The sequence below is a fragment of the Kryptolebias marmoratus genome, linkage group LG6 (genome assembly GCF_001649575.2).
Source record: "Kryptolebias marmoratus isolate JLee-2015 linkage group LG6, ASM164957v2, whole genome shotgun sequence".
Taxonomy (NCBI): domain Eukaryota; kingdom Metazoa; phylum Chordata; class Actinopteri; order Cyprinodontiformes; family Rivulidae; genus Kryptolebias; species Kryptolebias marmoratus.
Genome location: NC_051435.1, coordinates 20197883 through 20214088, shown reverse-complemented (window position 1 = coordinate 20214088; position 16206 = coordinate 20197883). Strand labels below are relative to the sequence as shown.

At 42.0% G+C, this 16206-nt stretch overlaps 1 protein-coding gene across 1 annotated transcript in view; it reads right to left on the bottom strand.

Annotated features, from left to right (window-relative positions):
• The window catches only part of itgb5 (integrin, beta 5), a 58551-nt gene extending 42868 nt beyond the window's left edge, over nucleotides 1-15683 (bottom strand). Inside the window, exons 1-9 of the mRNA XM_017421178.3 lie at nucleotides 15221-15683; nucleotides 12552-12637; nucleotides 11375-11582; nucleotides 11041-11290; nucleotides 9623-9791; nucleotides 7522-7683; nucleotides 4747-4842; nucleotides 4567-4656; nucleotides 2088-2222 (exon numbers count right to left, since the gene is read on the bottom strand). Coding sequence (XP_017276667.1) covers nucleotides 2088-2222; nucleotides 4567-4656; nucleotides 4747-4842; nucleotides 7522-7683; nucleotides 9623-9791; nucleotides 11041-11290; nucleotides 11375-11582; nucleotides 12552-12637; nucleotides 15221-15281 — 1257 coding nt within the window. The 5' untranslated portion in view covers nucleotides 15282-15683. The remainder of the gene's footprint in view (nucleotides 1-2087; nucleotides 2223-4566; nucleotides 4657-4746; nucleotides 4843-7521; nucleotides 7684-9622; nucleotides 9792-11040; nucleotides 11291-11374; nucleotides 11583-12551; nucleotides 12638-15220) is intronic.
• Between the last annotated feature and the right edge of the window lie 523 nt (nucleotides 15684-16206).

The following is a 16206-nucleotide window of genomic DNA, read 5'->3' as shown; positions in this document are numbered from 1 at the left end:
GAACAGAGCCTCGGATGACGTCAGGCTATATAGCCTCTGATTGATCATCCGATGTGTCACAAGTGTGACTCTGTTGATACTATTACTCGAACTGCGCATGCGCGAAGGGAACATTCAGTGCTTTCAGCACCGCCCTCTGGCGGTCATCCGGGATTCATAGAACCGTAGTTACATACGTAACCTTCGTTTCGTAGGATCGTTTTCTCATTAGCTACACCTACAGTTCAGGAGGAGAACTGCAGCAGCACCTGTAATAACAGCAACAAAGACTCTGAAAGTGTGCTTCGTCTTGACTTTAACTAATATTCCAGGTTTTATGAAAATGTTTTGTAATTTCAAAACAAGACCTGAATTTTAAACAGGCCCAAATCATTTTGTCACTAAAGGCAGAGTGGTGTTGTGATTACAGGTCGATTCGAAAAGTCATTAAAAGTTCAATTGTACCGTGAATAAAACCTGAATCGGACCTTGATTAAAGGGTGAGAATGTCTTATTCTTTTCTTCAAAGTCACAGGTTTACATTCACTAAGATTACTCTGCCTTTAAACAATTTCTTAAAGCCCAGATGATGATGTCATGGCTTTGGGAGTTTTTGATTGGTTAGTTGACAACATCCGAGTTAATTGGAGGCACACCTGTGGATACATTTTAAGGCACAACTGAAACACTCTGCTTCTTTCTGTGACACCGTGAGAAAAAAATCAAAAGAATTCAGCCAAGATATCAGGAAGAAAACTGTCGACCTCCACAACTCTGGTTCATCCTTGAGCTCCGTTTCCAGATGTCTGAAGGCTCATCTGTTCAAACTATTATACACGAGTATAAACACCATGGGAACGTCCTGTTATCAGTGTTGTACAAGTTCACCCCTGACTGAAACTAGCTCAAAGTTCAACTCACACAGATCAGTATTGAATTATTTTAAATTCAAAGTTCACCAGCTAAAACTTCAAGTTTTACTAGATGAAGTCTTCTAGGAAAGTAACTCAACTTTGGTAGATGAAATGTCTCAGTTAGCTCATTAATTGTGTCACTGCAGTATAATCTGCTCTCTATAGCAGACTATAGTAGCATAAACAAACTATGCTCATACTTCTAATTATGGTTTTAGATATTATTAATGCATTTCTTCGAGTCAGCATGATATTCTTACAAATAAGAGTAGAAATTAGACATTTCCAAAATAAGCCTCATATTAGTAAAAATTAAATTTCAAGGTTTCCAAAACTGAGACTGGATGTGAATCTTACATGACATCTCAGTTTAAGAGATTGGAAGTCCACAGTCTGGTTTTTGAACTGAAAAAAAAAAAATAAATAAATAAAAAGGCTCGGATGGGAAGCAAAACACCAACTACAGAATACAAGTGCTGTCGTTTTGTTTTTTAACTTCTTTGGGGGGATTTACCATGTCCTGGGTGACTGAGAATCTACACAAGCACAATGACCCTTAACAAATTATTTACAAAGTGGTTTAAGGACAACAAAGTTAATGTTTTGGAGTGGCCCTGATCTGAATCCCATAAAGGATTTGTTAACAGAGATGGAAGGAAACCCAAATGTTTGACCCAAGTCATACAGTTTAAAAGGCAATGTTACCAAATACTAAGAACATGGGTGAAAACTTGTGACTTTAAGGAAAGTAATAAAAAAGTTCTCACTCTCAAGAACTGGGCATTTAACAAAAACAGTCTGTTTTAATGTCAGACAGTGAACAAAAAAAATGGTTCTGTGTTGTTTACACACTGAATGGAAACATCTGGTTTCAACTGAAAACTGAAATAATTAGGAGACAAGATCTGTCTGCAAATGGACTTATAACAGCTTGGTTAGACCTGTGATGTGTAATTTTTCCTTTTCACAAAAACAGCATCAGTGTTCAAACAGAATAACCAACGAATAGGTTGTTTCTCTGAGCACGTTGGAGGCTGAGCAGCTCAGGACACAGCTGGAATGTGAGGCTACAGTTCTGAAAAGAAAGCCCAGAAACTAGTCCAGGAACGCACAGCCAGGCCGACACAACATGCAGACATATCCAATCAGGTGCCAAAACATTTGGAAGGTGACGTGAGCTGGACAGGGACTTACTGTGTCTCCGATCTTTATGTCAGTGCACTTCCTGAGGCCCGACTGTGGCTTTTCATCCTGGCAGGCGGCAGTGAAGGAAAGGCTGACGTCATCTGGGTGGTCCCACACTGTTAGCTCCACTGTAGAGCGGATGTTCTGAGGACCAAAAAAAAACACAAAAAAACACGAAATTAAGGATCCTAAACGAATTCCTTCTCTTGCATAGTAAAATAAATCTGCAGGATGATTTCTAAAAAACTGCCATAGTTCACATAAACTTCCTAATGTCCTTGAAATCAAGTTAAATACTATCATTACCTTCACCCATACATTTCTGACAAGTATTTATGCCTGTGTTTCTGGTTGAGTGACAGTTGTGTGTGTGTGTGTGTGGGGGGGGGGGGACGGGGAATGTGTTTCTCCGATTTAGTCTACTTTCATAATTAATGTGAGCACAGGCAAGTGAGCTGTGTTAGAGCTGCAGAACCAGGAGCCAGGATTGTTTCATAGAAAAAACAAACAATCTGACAGTTTAGGGTCCAGACAGAAATTGGACCAACACTCTGCACTCACGATAACATGAGGAGAAGTCCGGCAGACAGGATTTGGACTGTTTTAACCCTTTCATTACAGCATCAGTGTGCACGTCACTCTTATATAAGGAGCCACAGTCTGAACCCTTCAATAGATTTAACTTCCAACAATTTCTTCCATCTAAACCAGGAGGGGTTCAGGGTTTGCACTTGAGATGTCACAGATGAACTGTGGATTACTTTTTTTCATTCAGCAAAGAGATAAAACAACTGAGAACTTCCGTGGTAATAAGATCTGAGGAAGTCAGGGACACGGAAAATAGAAATTATTCAAATTGAGTTAAAATAATAAGAAGACTAACAATTTTTATATAAAATCTGACTGATATTTAAGCTCTCATTAGCTTTATTTATTTAAGATGTGTATTTTTCTGGATTTTAGGCTGCAACACATTCTAAAAAAATGTGACAGTGTAGCAAAATGCCAAGCCACCCATTATGGAAAATGGTTTTATTTATCAGGGAACTGATTTCTTCTTTCACGTCGTGAGAACGTACTGAAATTTTATTATTATGGCAACACTAGAGCTGAGACTCACCATCTTTGTTACAGCAAAACAAACCGACTGCAACAGAAAGTGCAGAAAACAGACGGAAGACAAGAAGAAACTTTACAGGCCTTTTTAAGCTGCGTCTCCAACCATTACGACTTTTTAAAATAACAAGCCTTCCACCTTTGATGTGCTAAAAGAAGCATTAGCTTTTTTATTTTCTTTCACAACAATACATAAATGCTTTGACATGGACTTTGTCTGACAGTCATCCTTCACCACCTGTGAATGTTCTGTTTGTACGTTCATTGATAACAGTGAATCAGAGAAGTGGATTAAAGTATAACATTACCTTTAGGTTTTTCTATCATCCCAGACAGTGTTTGGAAAGAACTGTATGTGTGTCAGTATCTCAGGCTGTTTTAGATAAACACAACCCCATATACTGGGATGACTGCATCTGTCATCACATTCCACTTCCAGCAAGACGCTGGTAAAGCAACATCAGACATCTTTCTTTTATGCCAGCACAAATAGGATTGTGTTGGGATATTTTGGATTTCAACAAGAAATTGTTGGACTATCTTTTTAACCAAGCTGGGGGAGGAAACCGTTTCATCCACAGCCTTAAAGTGGGCGGACGCTCTCTGACTAACTTTGGCGGCAACTAAACTGTTCTTTTTTTTATCTCCTGCAAGTAGCAACAACAACAACCATCAACCTTCTCAAATCTGAGTTATAACAAACAATCATATCAACTTAGCTGAACTGAACTTTAAGCACTGAGGACCGCAGTTATTTACTAGTAGTACGTAACCAAGAATCTGAGCCAGCTACAAACGTTCAGCTGGTCTAAGAGACATTTTAGACACACTAGCCAAAGCTACTGCCAAGGACACGAGACTGAAGCCTCCCTGATAAGCAGCTGTGATAACCGAGGAGGCCCGCATCGAACTGCCATCAAGGTTCCTCTCCCATCATCAGGAGTTCCTCAGGTCAATGCTCAATGTTCCCTAACAGACCCCACTCGGACCGCACTAAACAGTGGAAAGGTTTGTCACCCGGTCAGATCAGCTCCTTTTTGCTATGTGGATATGGGTTTGTGTCCTTAATAACATAAATTTGGAAGTATTATGAGATTAATAACAATTAGACTCAGCATGACAATACTTCTTTCTACTTTCTTTAACTAAATACTTAGCACCCAGCTTCTCTCATCCCTTTTTAATGGTTTAAATAACGTATTTACTTCATAATCTGGTATCTTAACGTAATTTCCACGATTCATCAATCAATCCTCTTTTTCCTTAAAGTTATTAGAAATATTCATTCATAACTCATTTGGTGATTTATTTATAATGTAAAAATAAACAAATCCCTCCATTAGTCATGAAACACAAACAAACATATACTCACATTGTATGCAGAGATAATCAGCTGAATGACGTTCTTGGAGTCCTGGTCAAGAATCTCCACGCTGGTTCCCGGTATCAGCGCAGTGAAATTCTTTGTGAAAAGGATTAAAAACATGTCAGCGCACGTTTATGCTGAACAAATGAAAAAATAGTTCCTTAAGAAAGAGCAAACTGAGAGTACCTTGTAAATAACGTACACCTGCTTGGTTACAGCGAAGATGAGGAAGATGTCGTTTTCAGCCAGTTTCTCTCCGAGCAAAGCCAGAGAAGGATAGTCCTGCAGGGAACCAGACATCAGATGTTTTCTTCTTCACATGAGCTGCATGAAGGTTTTAGTTCAGGAGATAGATTAAACAGATGGATGGCTTCCTGCCCCAACTGATGAGCTGCCTTTGCACGTCTTATCTCCAGAATAACTGAAGTTTAAAAAGTAAACGCAAAAGTACAGCGTTCCAGTTTTCACAGATTTGTGATCATTTCCTCCAGAGCACAGGTGTCAAACTCCATTCCTTGGAGGCTGCTGTCCTGTATGTTTTAGATGTAATCTTGCTTTAAAACACCTGGTTTAAATGGATGACTTGTTGCCATGCTCCTGAAGAACCTGATGATTTGGCGAGGAGCTAATCAAACCATTTGAATCAGGTGTGTTGGAGCAGAAAAACCTAAAATCTCCAGGACAGCGGCCCTCGAGGCCTGGACACCCCTGCTCTAGAGTTTCCCTTACTATTATAGAACCCTTCTGCCCTCCCTTGAAGGTGAAGTTAATTTTAGTTTTTATATTGCACCAAAGCAGTCATTTAAAGTTAACTTTTCTATAAATCGGTCTATACCATGTCCTTTTAATAAACAGACATGACTTTGGGACAGGTAGATCACAGTTCAGGGTTTGAACCCCAGTGCCACCAACATCCAAGCAACCTCAGTTGCAAAATGAGTGACGGACATAGAAATGATGTTGGGAAACCAGGACATTCTGATGAGAAATGGGCTACTGAAACAAGACATTCAATGACAAAGGCAGACAACTTAACACTGTTGAAATGCTACTATATGAGCAAGCCTAAGGAGCTACATCAGAAGGGTGTGGGAACTATGGAAACTTTGACACCCGATATCCAGACTGACTCTGAAACAAATTCGGACACAGAATTCCAACACTCAGGAGACCAATTGATTGAGTTATCACACCTGGAAATTGACGAGGCACAGCAAAGGTGCTACAGAAGGGGGTAGATAAATCATCTCCACCATCTGAGTATGGGTACCAAGCCCCACTGAAAAGTCCTGAGGAACTGAATACAAGGGCAGCTGACCCGAGAATGAAGATCATGACCAAGCTAAACACCTATGACCTGCACCCCTTGCCAAGGCTAAGTGATAAAGTACCCTCAGCAGCACTATTAAGTATCCCTACTGGCACCATCACAGAGCCGTGGTTGACCCAAGGCTGGACAGTACTGATCATGCCCCAGAAAGGGGCAATTCCATCCAATCCTACCAGTCGTTAACCTGCCACTCACCTGCTCCTGTCAGGTTAAGATGAGTAGGTGTAAGGCATAGCAAGGCCCTTATATACATACAGATAAATTAACTGGTACCCATACAGCTCATTGAAACAATGGTTCATTTCTTGTGAAAAGCGATTCAGTTAAAATGGCAAACAGTCAGAATTAAGAGTGATTCAAAGAGTTTGGCAATGAAAGATGATCATATTAGTCAGGACACCTGACTAATGTGGAAAAAACCCTACATAAAGCCATGCTCAGTTTTTTTTTTTAAACCTATAAGCCCCCAGGTGAGAACCTTGGTGTTGGAGCTCTTCCCGGTGAAGAAGAGGGTTTGTCTGTCTCTGCTTATGCACCAAACATCAGTTACATGCCTGACCTTTTCGTAACCCCTGGATGGTGTCCTGAGAGGGGTGACATCTGGGTATTCTGTTGTTTTCCTGGGTGACTTCAAGGCTCATGTGAGAAATGATGGAGACACCTGGAGGGAAATGCTTGGGAGGAGCGGCCTCCTCGATCTGAACCCAAGCAGTACTCTTTTATTAGGCTTCTGTGCTCGGCATGGACTGTCCATAATGAACACCAGGTTTGGGCATGGGGTGGTCCATAAATATACTTGGTACCAGGCCACCGTAAGCCAAAGGTCAATGATAGTCATATTTCAAACTAAGTGTTTGACCTAAATTAGTTTCACAGGTGCCTTCAAGCTTTTTGTCAGCCATTCAGCCTTTTTAAAAGGAACAGACAGCCACTGGGTAGTTTGGTATGGTGTGCACCACTCTGAGCATAGAGCAGAGAAAGCAAAGCCCAGAGCTTATAAAGAATATTATAAATATCCATGTTAAAAGGTAAAAGCAACAAGATCATCTTCAAGCAGCTTCAAGTTCCTCCTCAGCTGCCAAAGTTATTAAATTTAGCTTTCTGAAGAAGCCAATCAAATGTAACGCTTTTCAATTACCTTTTAAGGGTATTTTAAATATTCTTAATGCCACTAACAGAAAATACAAACTTTTACACGTTTGTTTTACAGAAGATTAAGTCATGTGCCTTAGGAATTCATCAAAATCCATGTTGACAAGAACCAAAGCTTATGGGTCTGATGAGACAAAGCTGGAGCATTTTGTTTTGTGAAATCAGAGTTTTAAACAAAGTTGAGATCCCTGAGTAATAGGCATCCAACCTGAGCTAATATGAGTAATACTGTACCTATATTTATATGATTATGCCTCTGCTTGTTGGTACACTAGGCTGAGTAGGAAGCAGATAACCTCTGAATCCTGAAGGCAGCAGCTGAAAGAATGGGAAGGTGCTGCTGTCTTGGATTAATGTTAATAAAACATGGTATTTAAACGATATTTCAAACTACTATGTTCCCCTTTTCTGTCTCCTAACTGAGATGCAGCAGTATTAGCTCTTGTGATGATCATGTAACAAAGCGCCCCTCTTCTTACCATCTTCGTGGAGGCATTGTACTCGTTCTGCTCGTTGAGGTGACACTGTCCGTCGTGAGGCTGAACGAGGCCTCCCAGCCGCCCGTCCAGGGCCAGGTGCGGCACGTCGTCTGTGGTGAAAACCAGCAGGTGGCGGGCCCCTTTCCTCCAGCCGATCTTCTCCTGTTAACATAACAGGAGAGTCAGACGCAGGCTGGATCTGTGCAGGAAACACCTGCCGTTTATGGTTACTGTTGAGCCCAAATATTTTAGAAAGTATTAACAGATAACATTAAGCCGGCACGTTTAAATATTGGGCTCGAATTGGGAGTTTAACAAATAGCAAATGGGTTAGTCTTCTATTTTCTTTTTCCATGAGAAGCTCTCATTCAAACCAACACCAGCAGAGTGGAAGAACAAAGAGCTGACGAGGCCATTATCAACGTGAAACAACATGCAGGGCACAGGCAGTGCTGACTAATGCATGCTGCATAATACACACAGCTTTTCATCCAATCAGCTGAGAGGCCTTTGTTCGGCATACAAGAGCTGGGAATGGTCCGATCAGACCAACAACAGAAACGTTGTGGTGTGAAGAGGCTCAACTCTGGATCTCTGTGGGAAACACACCGCTCATGTTCAAAGGAAGGATTTTAATCCAAGAGCAAAGTTATTGAAATCCTACAAACATCGAAAATCTTTTTCTAATGCTTTTTACATAAACGACAGTGTTTCTTTCTAAAATAACTGCAGCACGTGTAGCATTACTTTGCTCATTATATAGTAATAAGATTGCATTTTTAAATAAAAAAAATAATTCTAATGAAATGCCTCCTGAAGTCAGAGCCTTCACTTTCCTCACCAGCCCTGACATCAAAACTCCTCATGGCTGCCGTGAGAATAAAAAGAGGTAATAGCTGAAACAATCAACATTTATTTGCACTTCTCCAAGTGTGCGTCTCAATAAATCAGCCACACACAGTACTGTACCACTTCTGGGAGGAAATATGTTGGTGCAGTGTTTGAAGGCAGAGAACGATATTAAGGAAAGTTTGCCAGCTGACTGGGAGACGTTACATTATTAGCGAGTCCTACTGGTTTTTCAACTTGCAGCGAAGCACAGTCAGGTTCAAAGTGATGTCCTTCTGAGGTAAACAGACCACAGGATCGGAATCAAAACAACAAGCATGAAATCACACACGTCCGTTCAGATAAAAACACCAATCTCTGCCCTGCTTTTCCTGACAGGCCAGGGCGGCATAATTACATGTTAGCCACAGTGAAATTACTCACCACAGTTAAACAGTTTAATGCTTGTTTACTCTCTACAGAGTTGCATAAAAGTACCTTTGGGAAGATTTCCTGACCAGTTCAAAAGCTAAACTTTAAAATAAATTTATTACAAAACCATTTTATACAAATTTGCCCCAGATATCTTTGTTTAACTTAACCAATTTGTATGAGATTTGAGATTTGGTTAAATTTATGTTAACTGCTGTGACTGACGTCCATCCACCCAATTTCTTCACCAGCTTTTCTGTGCAGGGTCACAGGCAGCTGGTACCTATCTCTAGAAGTCAATCTGAGAGGCGGGGGACACCTGGACAGGTCACAAGACCATCACAAGGACACACAGAGACAAACAACCATTCACAACTAATGAGAATTCAAAGTTCTTAATGAATCTAACATGCATGGGAAACTGGAGTACATGCAAACTGCACACAAAGACCCCAGCTAGGAAGAGGACCTGTAGCCTTCTAACCACTGGGCCCCCATGCTGTCCGACTTTGAAATCCTGATTTATATTTGTTTGGAAGAATCTTCACCTGACACAGAAGACTGAAACCCAATCCGAGACTTCAGAGTCACTCAGCTCTGGCTTCAACCAGCAAGGGTTTGAAAGATGGCAGCTCAAAGTAAATTATAAGGCCGGCGTCGTTCTTTGCCTTTAGAAAACAATTATAAGGGGCGGGGAGGGAGAGACTCGTCCAGCAGACTGTCCCCCCTGGCGCTTTTCATTATGCAGTAAACAGAGCAGCTGCTTGTGGCAGCAGGATTTTACTTCAATCACATGCAGAAAGATTTCAAACACAACTAACATGAGAGAAGACTTAGTCACCTGACAAACCGCAGCCTGCAGGATGGCATCAAATCCACCCTCTGGTGCGTCTCGGTTTCGAGACACCATCTGCTTCTGCACCTCCTCGTTGAAACGATCAACTTCGTCTGTCAGAGAGAGGATGTGCCGGAAACCAAAGGCAGGAACGCATGTGGGGAACAGCTTGAATCTGTGCAGAGAGACATTCACAGGGTGTTACGGGGTAAACGCTGGCTAGCAACTCTTTCAGCTCTAATGTTAAATTTATCATCTCCGTCATTAAAAAACTAAAATATTCTACTCTTTCTGCTTCCACAGGAACTAAAACAGCAGGCAGCATCCAGGAGAAGATGATCTAATTATTTAACCGATCACCTGAGGTGGGACCAACTCTATAAAAGCAGGAGTTTTGTCACTTTGCTGCTCTGGAGCGCACAACACCAAGGCGGAAAGACATCAGCAATGACATTACAGAAGCAACTGTTGCTGCCCATCAATCTGGGAAGGGTCGAAGGTCATTTCCAAACTATTAGGAGTTCATAATTCTACAGCGAAAAAGATTATTCACAGGTGGAAAACGATTTAAGACAGCTGCCAATGCTTTCTAGGAGTGGACGTCCCAGCAAATTCACCCTGAAGGTCAGACCGTGCAATGCTCAGAGAAATGAGCTGAATGTTAGACTCTACCGGCCTCTATTAGCAGGTTAAAGGTCACTAAAGCAAAGTTAAACTAAACAAAAAAAAAAACTAAGCAGATGTGGTTTGTTTAGAAGAGCTGCCAGGAAGTGAGAGACTAATTTTAAATATATTTATCCATAATGCAATGTTTGCTCCATGACTGAGCAGGTAATACTTTATTCTCGGTAAAGATTAAAACCTCAGAAGAGGAAGATGTACTTTCACCATGACTCTCCATGACCCACACAGGACGACTACAAATTATAGGAGAGGCTTTATTCTGTCTTAATTACTGCTTAAAAACAGGTTTTCTCTACCTACAAAAGTATTACTCGCATATGATAGCAATGACAGGAGGCAACTAGGTCTGCAAGGGTCGAAATGGTGTCTCTTTTCCCCTCCCACACACACACACACACACACACACAAACACCAGAGGCAGGCTGTAACCTAGATGGGAAGTGATGCGTGATAGTGGATGTTGAGTTCGAGCAGTGCGGTCTGACCTCCAGAGTAAACATTATGTGCTACGGCACCCCCCTCCTCACTAAGCTCCAACTCTTCTGCTGTGTTCCAGTTTGTTAGAGGAGCAACAGAGCGCCATCTTTAATTCCTCTCACTAACAGTTGGAGCACAAAGCAGACACGATTCCTAAATGTGCGAGTTTCCGTCCAACCGCTGCAGTTTGCTTCACAACAAAACTGCAATCCATCAAAACGTTAATCTAAAAAAATCAAACAAATCCTGTTCCCGCTTCATACCCATTGCAGGGATTATCCTGGTACTTGGGAGCAGTGTGGGAGAACGGTGACATGTTTTTATCCACAAAGGAACCAAAACCCAGCCTGAAGTTGCTGGTGAGCTTCCCCATCTCCTCTGCCAGCCTGGTGCCCAGGTTAAGGATGGTTTCCAGGTCGTCTTTCATGGAAAGGGACAGGTCCATCAGGTAGTAGAGATCCACAGGATAGTCCTCCACCTGCCGCACCTGCAGGTTGAACTGAGTCTGATCTCCTGCGAGAACAAGGTCAGAGAACCCATCAGCTGGTTGATCACAGAGGAAAGCTTGCTCTTACCTTCAAGGTGGGGGATTCGTACCGGGTCGCAAGCTGAGTGAGATCTTCTGAGGACTAATCTGGACTATGTCGTACTGGGCCCAGCCAGATTCTTTAGAGCTCAGGGCTCTGTCCTTGAGGACATAGATGGTGCTCTTGGGATATTCGATGAAGCGTTCCGCGCAGCCCCTGTTCTGTAGGTTTTCACTGAAGTCACATCGTGATGTCAGAAAACGGCCCTGTCCAAAGTCCTGAAGAGAAGAAGCAAGAGAACTTCAGACTGCAATCCTCTTTTCATCTCTAAGAGACCAGGACAGTAAAGGACATGGCTGCGACCCCTAGTCATAGGATTGGGAATATAACAAGGGAAAAATCATCATAAATTAAAGGCTGCTGGTCTCAACATGAATACTTGCTACCGACAAAAATCATGTGGACAAGAACATTAAAATCAGACCAGAAATTCTGTTTCCTAATACTTATATAGACCCATTTCTGAACTGGAAGAGTTCCTCAAACAAAGCCTGGAGGCCTGGATGGACTTCAAACTTGTTTTTTTTCCCCTGGAATTTAAGGTAATTCTGATCGAATCAGCCAATCACAACTCATTGCCTTAAGGCATGTAGAAATGGTGAAGACTTGCTGCAGTTCAATGGTTTAAGTGACTTTGAATGAGGCATGGTTGTTGATGCCAGACGGGCTGGTCTTGAGTATTTGTTGATCTGTTGGGACTGATCGTGCTGTGCATTCAGAGATGGTTTTCTGCAGTGCTTTGTTTGTAATGAGTGGTTATTTGTTGCCTTTCTGTCATCTTGAACTAGCCTACTCATTCTCCGCTGACATTAACCAAGCTTTTTTTTTTTTTGTCCACACAAATGCAGCTCACTGGATATTTTCTCCCTTTTGGACCAATCTCTTTAAACTCCAAAATAATGGTTGTGTATAAAAATCCCAGTAGAACTTCAGCAAGTCTTCACCATGTCTACATGCCTAAAAGGCACCGAGCAGCTGCCATGTGATTGGCTGATTTTTCTGATGAGCAGTTGGATTTTCCCCCCCTCACGGTTTTGCTTGTTTAGTGAGAAGATTCCCAGAACCTTCCCTCTGCACGATTAAGCTGCAGTGTCTAGTTTCTGAATTTAAACCATTAGGACTGCCATAAAACCACTCCCGCACAACAGTGTGCTTGTACAGGTGTGTACACGATGAAAGTCACTCGCCTCTTGTGCGCACCAGGCACAGCTGGCGTGAGTCAGGAGGCACTCCTCACAGGAAGTAGCACTGCCACTCAAACACAAGTTGAGACCTGAGAAGAGAAGGTTATTAACGAGGTTCTGCGAAGGATTTCACATGCAGCAACAACATTAGGGCAGCACACAGGAGCGTAGCTCAAAGGGAAAAACACTCCCTCTGGAAAAATGACCTTTGTTCACTTGGAACGGAAACTGCAGTTTGTGATGCTAGACTAAAACACCTAACATCAAACTAAGTGTTTTATGCATTTCTTCACACATATAAATCAAGGAAGAAATTTCTTACACTATAAATTTGGGATGTCACAAGCCAATCCAAAGTATCGGATTGAGGTTACGATCAACGCATTTTTCACTGAATGGTATTGGAGCAGCTGCCCCACCTCATCATGATTCTCTGACAGTTTTCATCTTTTCTAAGTCATGGACTTCACAAATTAAATATTGAACAGTTTATTCTAAATTCAATTCCAACTTTGTCGTTTAGCAGCTGTCGGGGGACCTCTGCTTCATACTGAAGATTCAGGATTTTATTTGTAAACACATAAATAATACAACCTTTTTATTTATTTGTCATGCTGGAGCTGGAACTCAAATCCTTTTTATTTACATTTTATTTTGTAGGATACTGTAAATGTTGACTGTTATTAAAATGAACTAAAACAAAGCTAGACATTCAGCTTAACTGCTAAATTAGTTGATAAATTAAAATCCAACGAGTCATTAGTAGCAATTCCACACTAGTCCTGCTCTTAACACTGCAACCACCGCAGCTTCACTGCCTAAAAATCAATGTTTTGTTCTCATCTCTTTTGTGCTGTAATAAAACACTCAGGATGCCGCATATTTTTTCTGGAGGGCATGCCCTCAGAGCAGTCTGGCTGGTCCAGCTTCCTGTTGAATCTACAAATCTTTTACTGTTTTGGAGGGGAAATCACTGAAATGGCAATGACCCCGAGCGACAAAGAACGGCTTCACCAGAAGGAAATTAAAAGTTTGTAAGAATGACCGAACCAGAGTCTAGACCTGAATCTGACAGGAAATGTGAGTGCTAATCTGAAAGCCCCATTCAGATCGGTGAGCTGTCGATAAATTCTGCCCCGAGAGATCAGATTGAATTCAGATATTGCCAAATACGGGTCTGAACAGCCTTAATGCACGCTGAAAGCGCCTTCACTCAGACAACCTTTATTGGTGGTCTGGACCCATTTTTACCAATGCAGGTTGGGTAGTGTGAACACGATCCGTCCAGAGTCAAGCTGTAAGACCTCCTGCTGAGCTGACATGAGCCTACACAAGCAGAAGTTATTTCCTGGACATCCTGGGGTTAAAACAACAACAACAAAACTCCCCTCAGCTGCCAGCTGATAAAGGACAAGGCATCCTTTGAAATATTCTAAAGAGACATTATTTTTTTTGTTTGTTTATTTTCAGTCAAAGGTTTTAATGAACTGTTTATTTGAATTCTTTATACTAAAAAATGTCCTTTTTGTCTGTATTTTATTAATCAGAGTGGATAACAGGACATTGTATGGCAAGTTTCTCTGTAGTTAAAGTTTGTTCTGATTGTTTTAGAGGTGACTGGACCCACTGCAGTCACTGGAAGCTATAAAGTGCCGTGTCAATCACAGAACAAGAGTCTGAGCAACATTGTGTTGCAATATATTCATCTAATTAATTACAGCGCTGATTTCCCATTCATAATGAAGCTGTGTAAAACAGCTGACACTTGTTGGTTAAAATCCTTTGTCTTTGCTCCAACACTGAGCTCTGTGAAGTCATGTAGTCATCTTGTAGCTTATTAAGGCAATTAAAAGTTAAGTACTAACAAAGATGGAACTCTATGTTAATCAGAAAATAATTTCATAGTTCAGATGGATAAATGCAAGTTTTAGAGAAACACCAGCCGACCTGCTGTCACACTGCGTGGTGTGGCTGTGTGTGTATCTGCATGCACAAGAAGTAAATGACATCTAATCCAAAACAAACAAACAAAAAAAGAATATTTTGGGTTACATTTACAGACTCTTGCACAGTGATAGCTGGAGATAGGCCCCAGCTCCCCGTGACCCAGAGAGGAGAAGCGGGTGAAGAAAATGGATGGATGGATGGATGGATGGGTTACATTTACTGAAAAGTGTGAACGCTCTCAATCAGAGCTGACCTCTTGCAGTCATATCACCCAGGACAGAAGTCAGCGCCAGGTCTGAACAGGGCCTGAGCCAGCTGTCTCCACAATCTGACAGGTTTGGACTTCAGGAAGGAACAGGGGACAAATATTACCAAGTCAAGGTGTGGCTGCTGACAGACTCCTTCCTAAGACTGACATTAAATCAGGAAGTGCTTCAGCTAATTATTAGATAACAGTACATTCTAATGCAACCAGCGTATTGCACCTTTTTATTTGTTTATAGTTTTCCAGAGAGTAGATTGTTCCAGATAAACTGAAGAGGTTACATGTCTCTTAAAGGTGTCACATCACAGTAACCTGGCACTTTAACAGGGGGTGTAAACTTTTTCTGTCGGCCAATGTTAAAAGACAGCATTCTCCTTAAATGAGCCGCCTGCCATCCTGCTTGTCTGTCTGAAGGTATCGGTTCAGGACCCGGTCCTGGAGGCTGACGGACCGCTCCTACCTCCGGCAGGGCGCAGAAAGCTCCCCAGCAGCAGGCAGCACAGGGCGGCTCTCCTCCACATGGTGTCCCCGGCCGGTGGTACCGCCGCTCCTGCTTCCACGTTCGCAGCTCTGTTTTCAGCACCCACGACGACGCTTTCCCATCGGAACCCCGACTGGACTCAGTCCCGGTTCCCTGGCCGAACTGCAGAGGCGCTCGGCCACGTCACGAACATCGTCCCGGCGGGCAGCGCTCGGCACCGGTCCCCCACTTCTCCTTGACCCGCTCCTCAGCCTTCCAACTTCCAGACCGGTCCTCACATAGCAGCTCCGCCTTCCTCCGGTTTGTCGCTCCAAAACCCGCAAAACACGAGTCAAATCGACCTGAAGCAGAAAGAAACACTCAGACAGAACCTCCCGACGCAACAGTGTTTTCCCCTCTAGAATCAGTGCTGCTCGGCGGGTTCTTTTTTTTTTTTTTTTTTTTCCTTCTTCTTCTTCTTCTTTTTCAGCGGGTTGCAAACAGCAACTATGGTACATTACCGCCACCACCTGGCGTGGACTGGAACTACGCTCAAAAAACAAAAACAAACGAACCAATCTGTTTCAGATAATTCATTCAGGCTTGAGAACTGTCACTTTTTGAGTTCTTTTGTAATATTTCAATTGGATCAAACCATACCTTCATTTTAATTGTACTGTCAATCAGTTGATTTCTTTCCTGTCTGTATTTCTGGCAGTATAATAAAATATGCTACAGTCTTGTCTTGTCTGAAGTATTCACATTTACCTGTATTATTATTTCCCTATTATGAAAAGTGTTTTGTTTAATCTTGTGCTTCCAAATCTGAGACGTGATCAGACTGTTTCCTCCCTCCTGTTTTTCGTCCAGCTCATCTCAAATCTCCTGTTTTCTGTTGAATTATATAAAATCATCTCCTTTTTCTTTCTTCTTCCCATAGTTTTTGTCATCTTTCCCTCATTTTCTTCTTGACTACGTGTTTTATC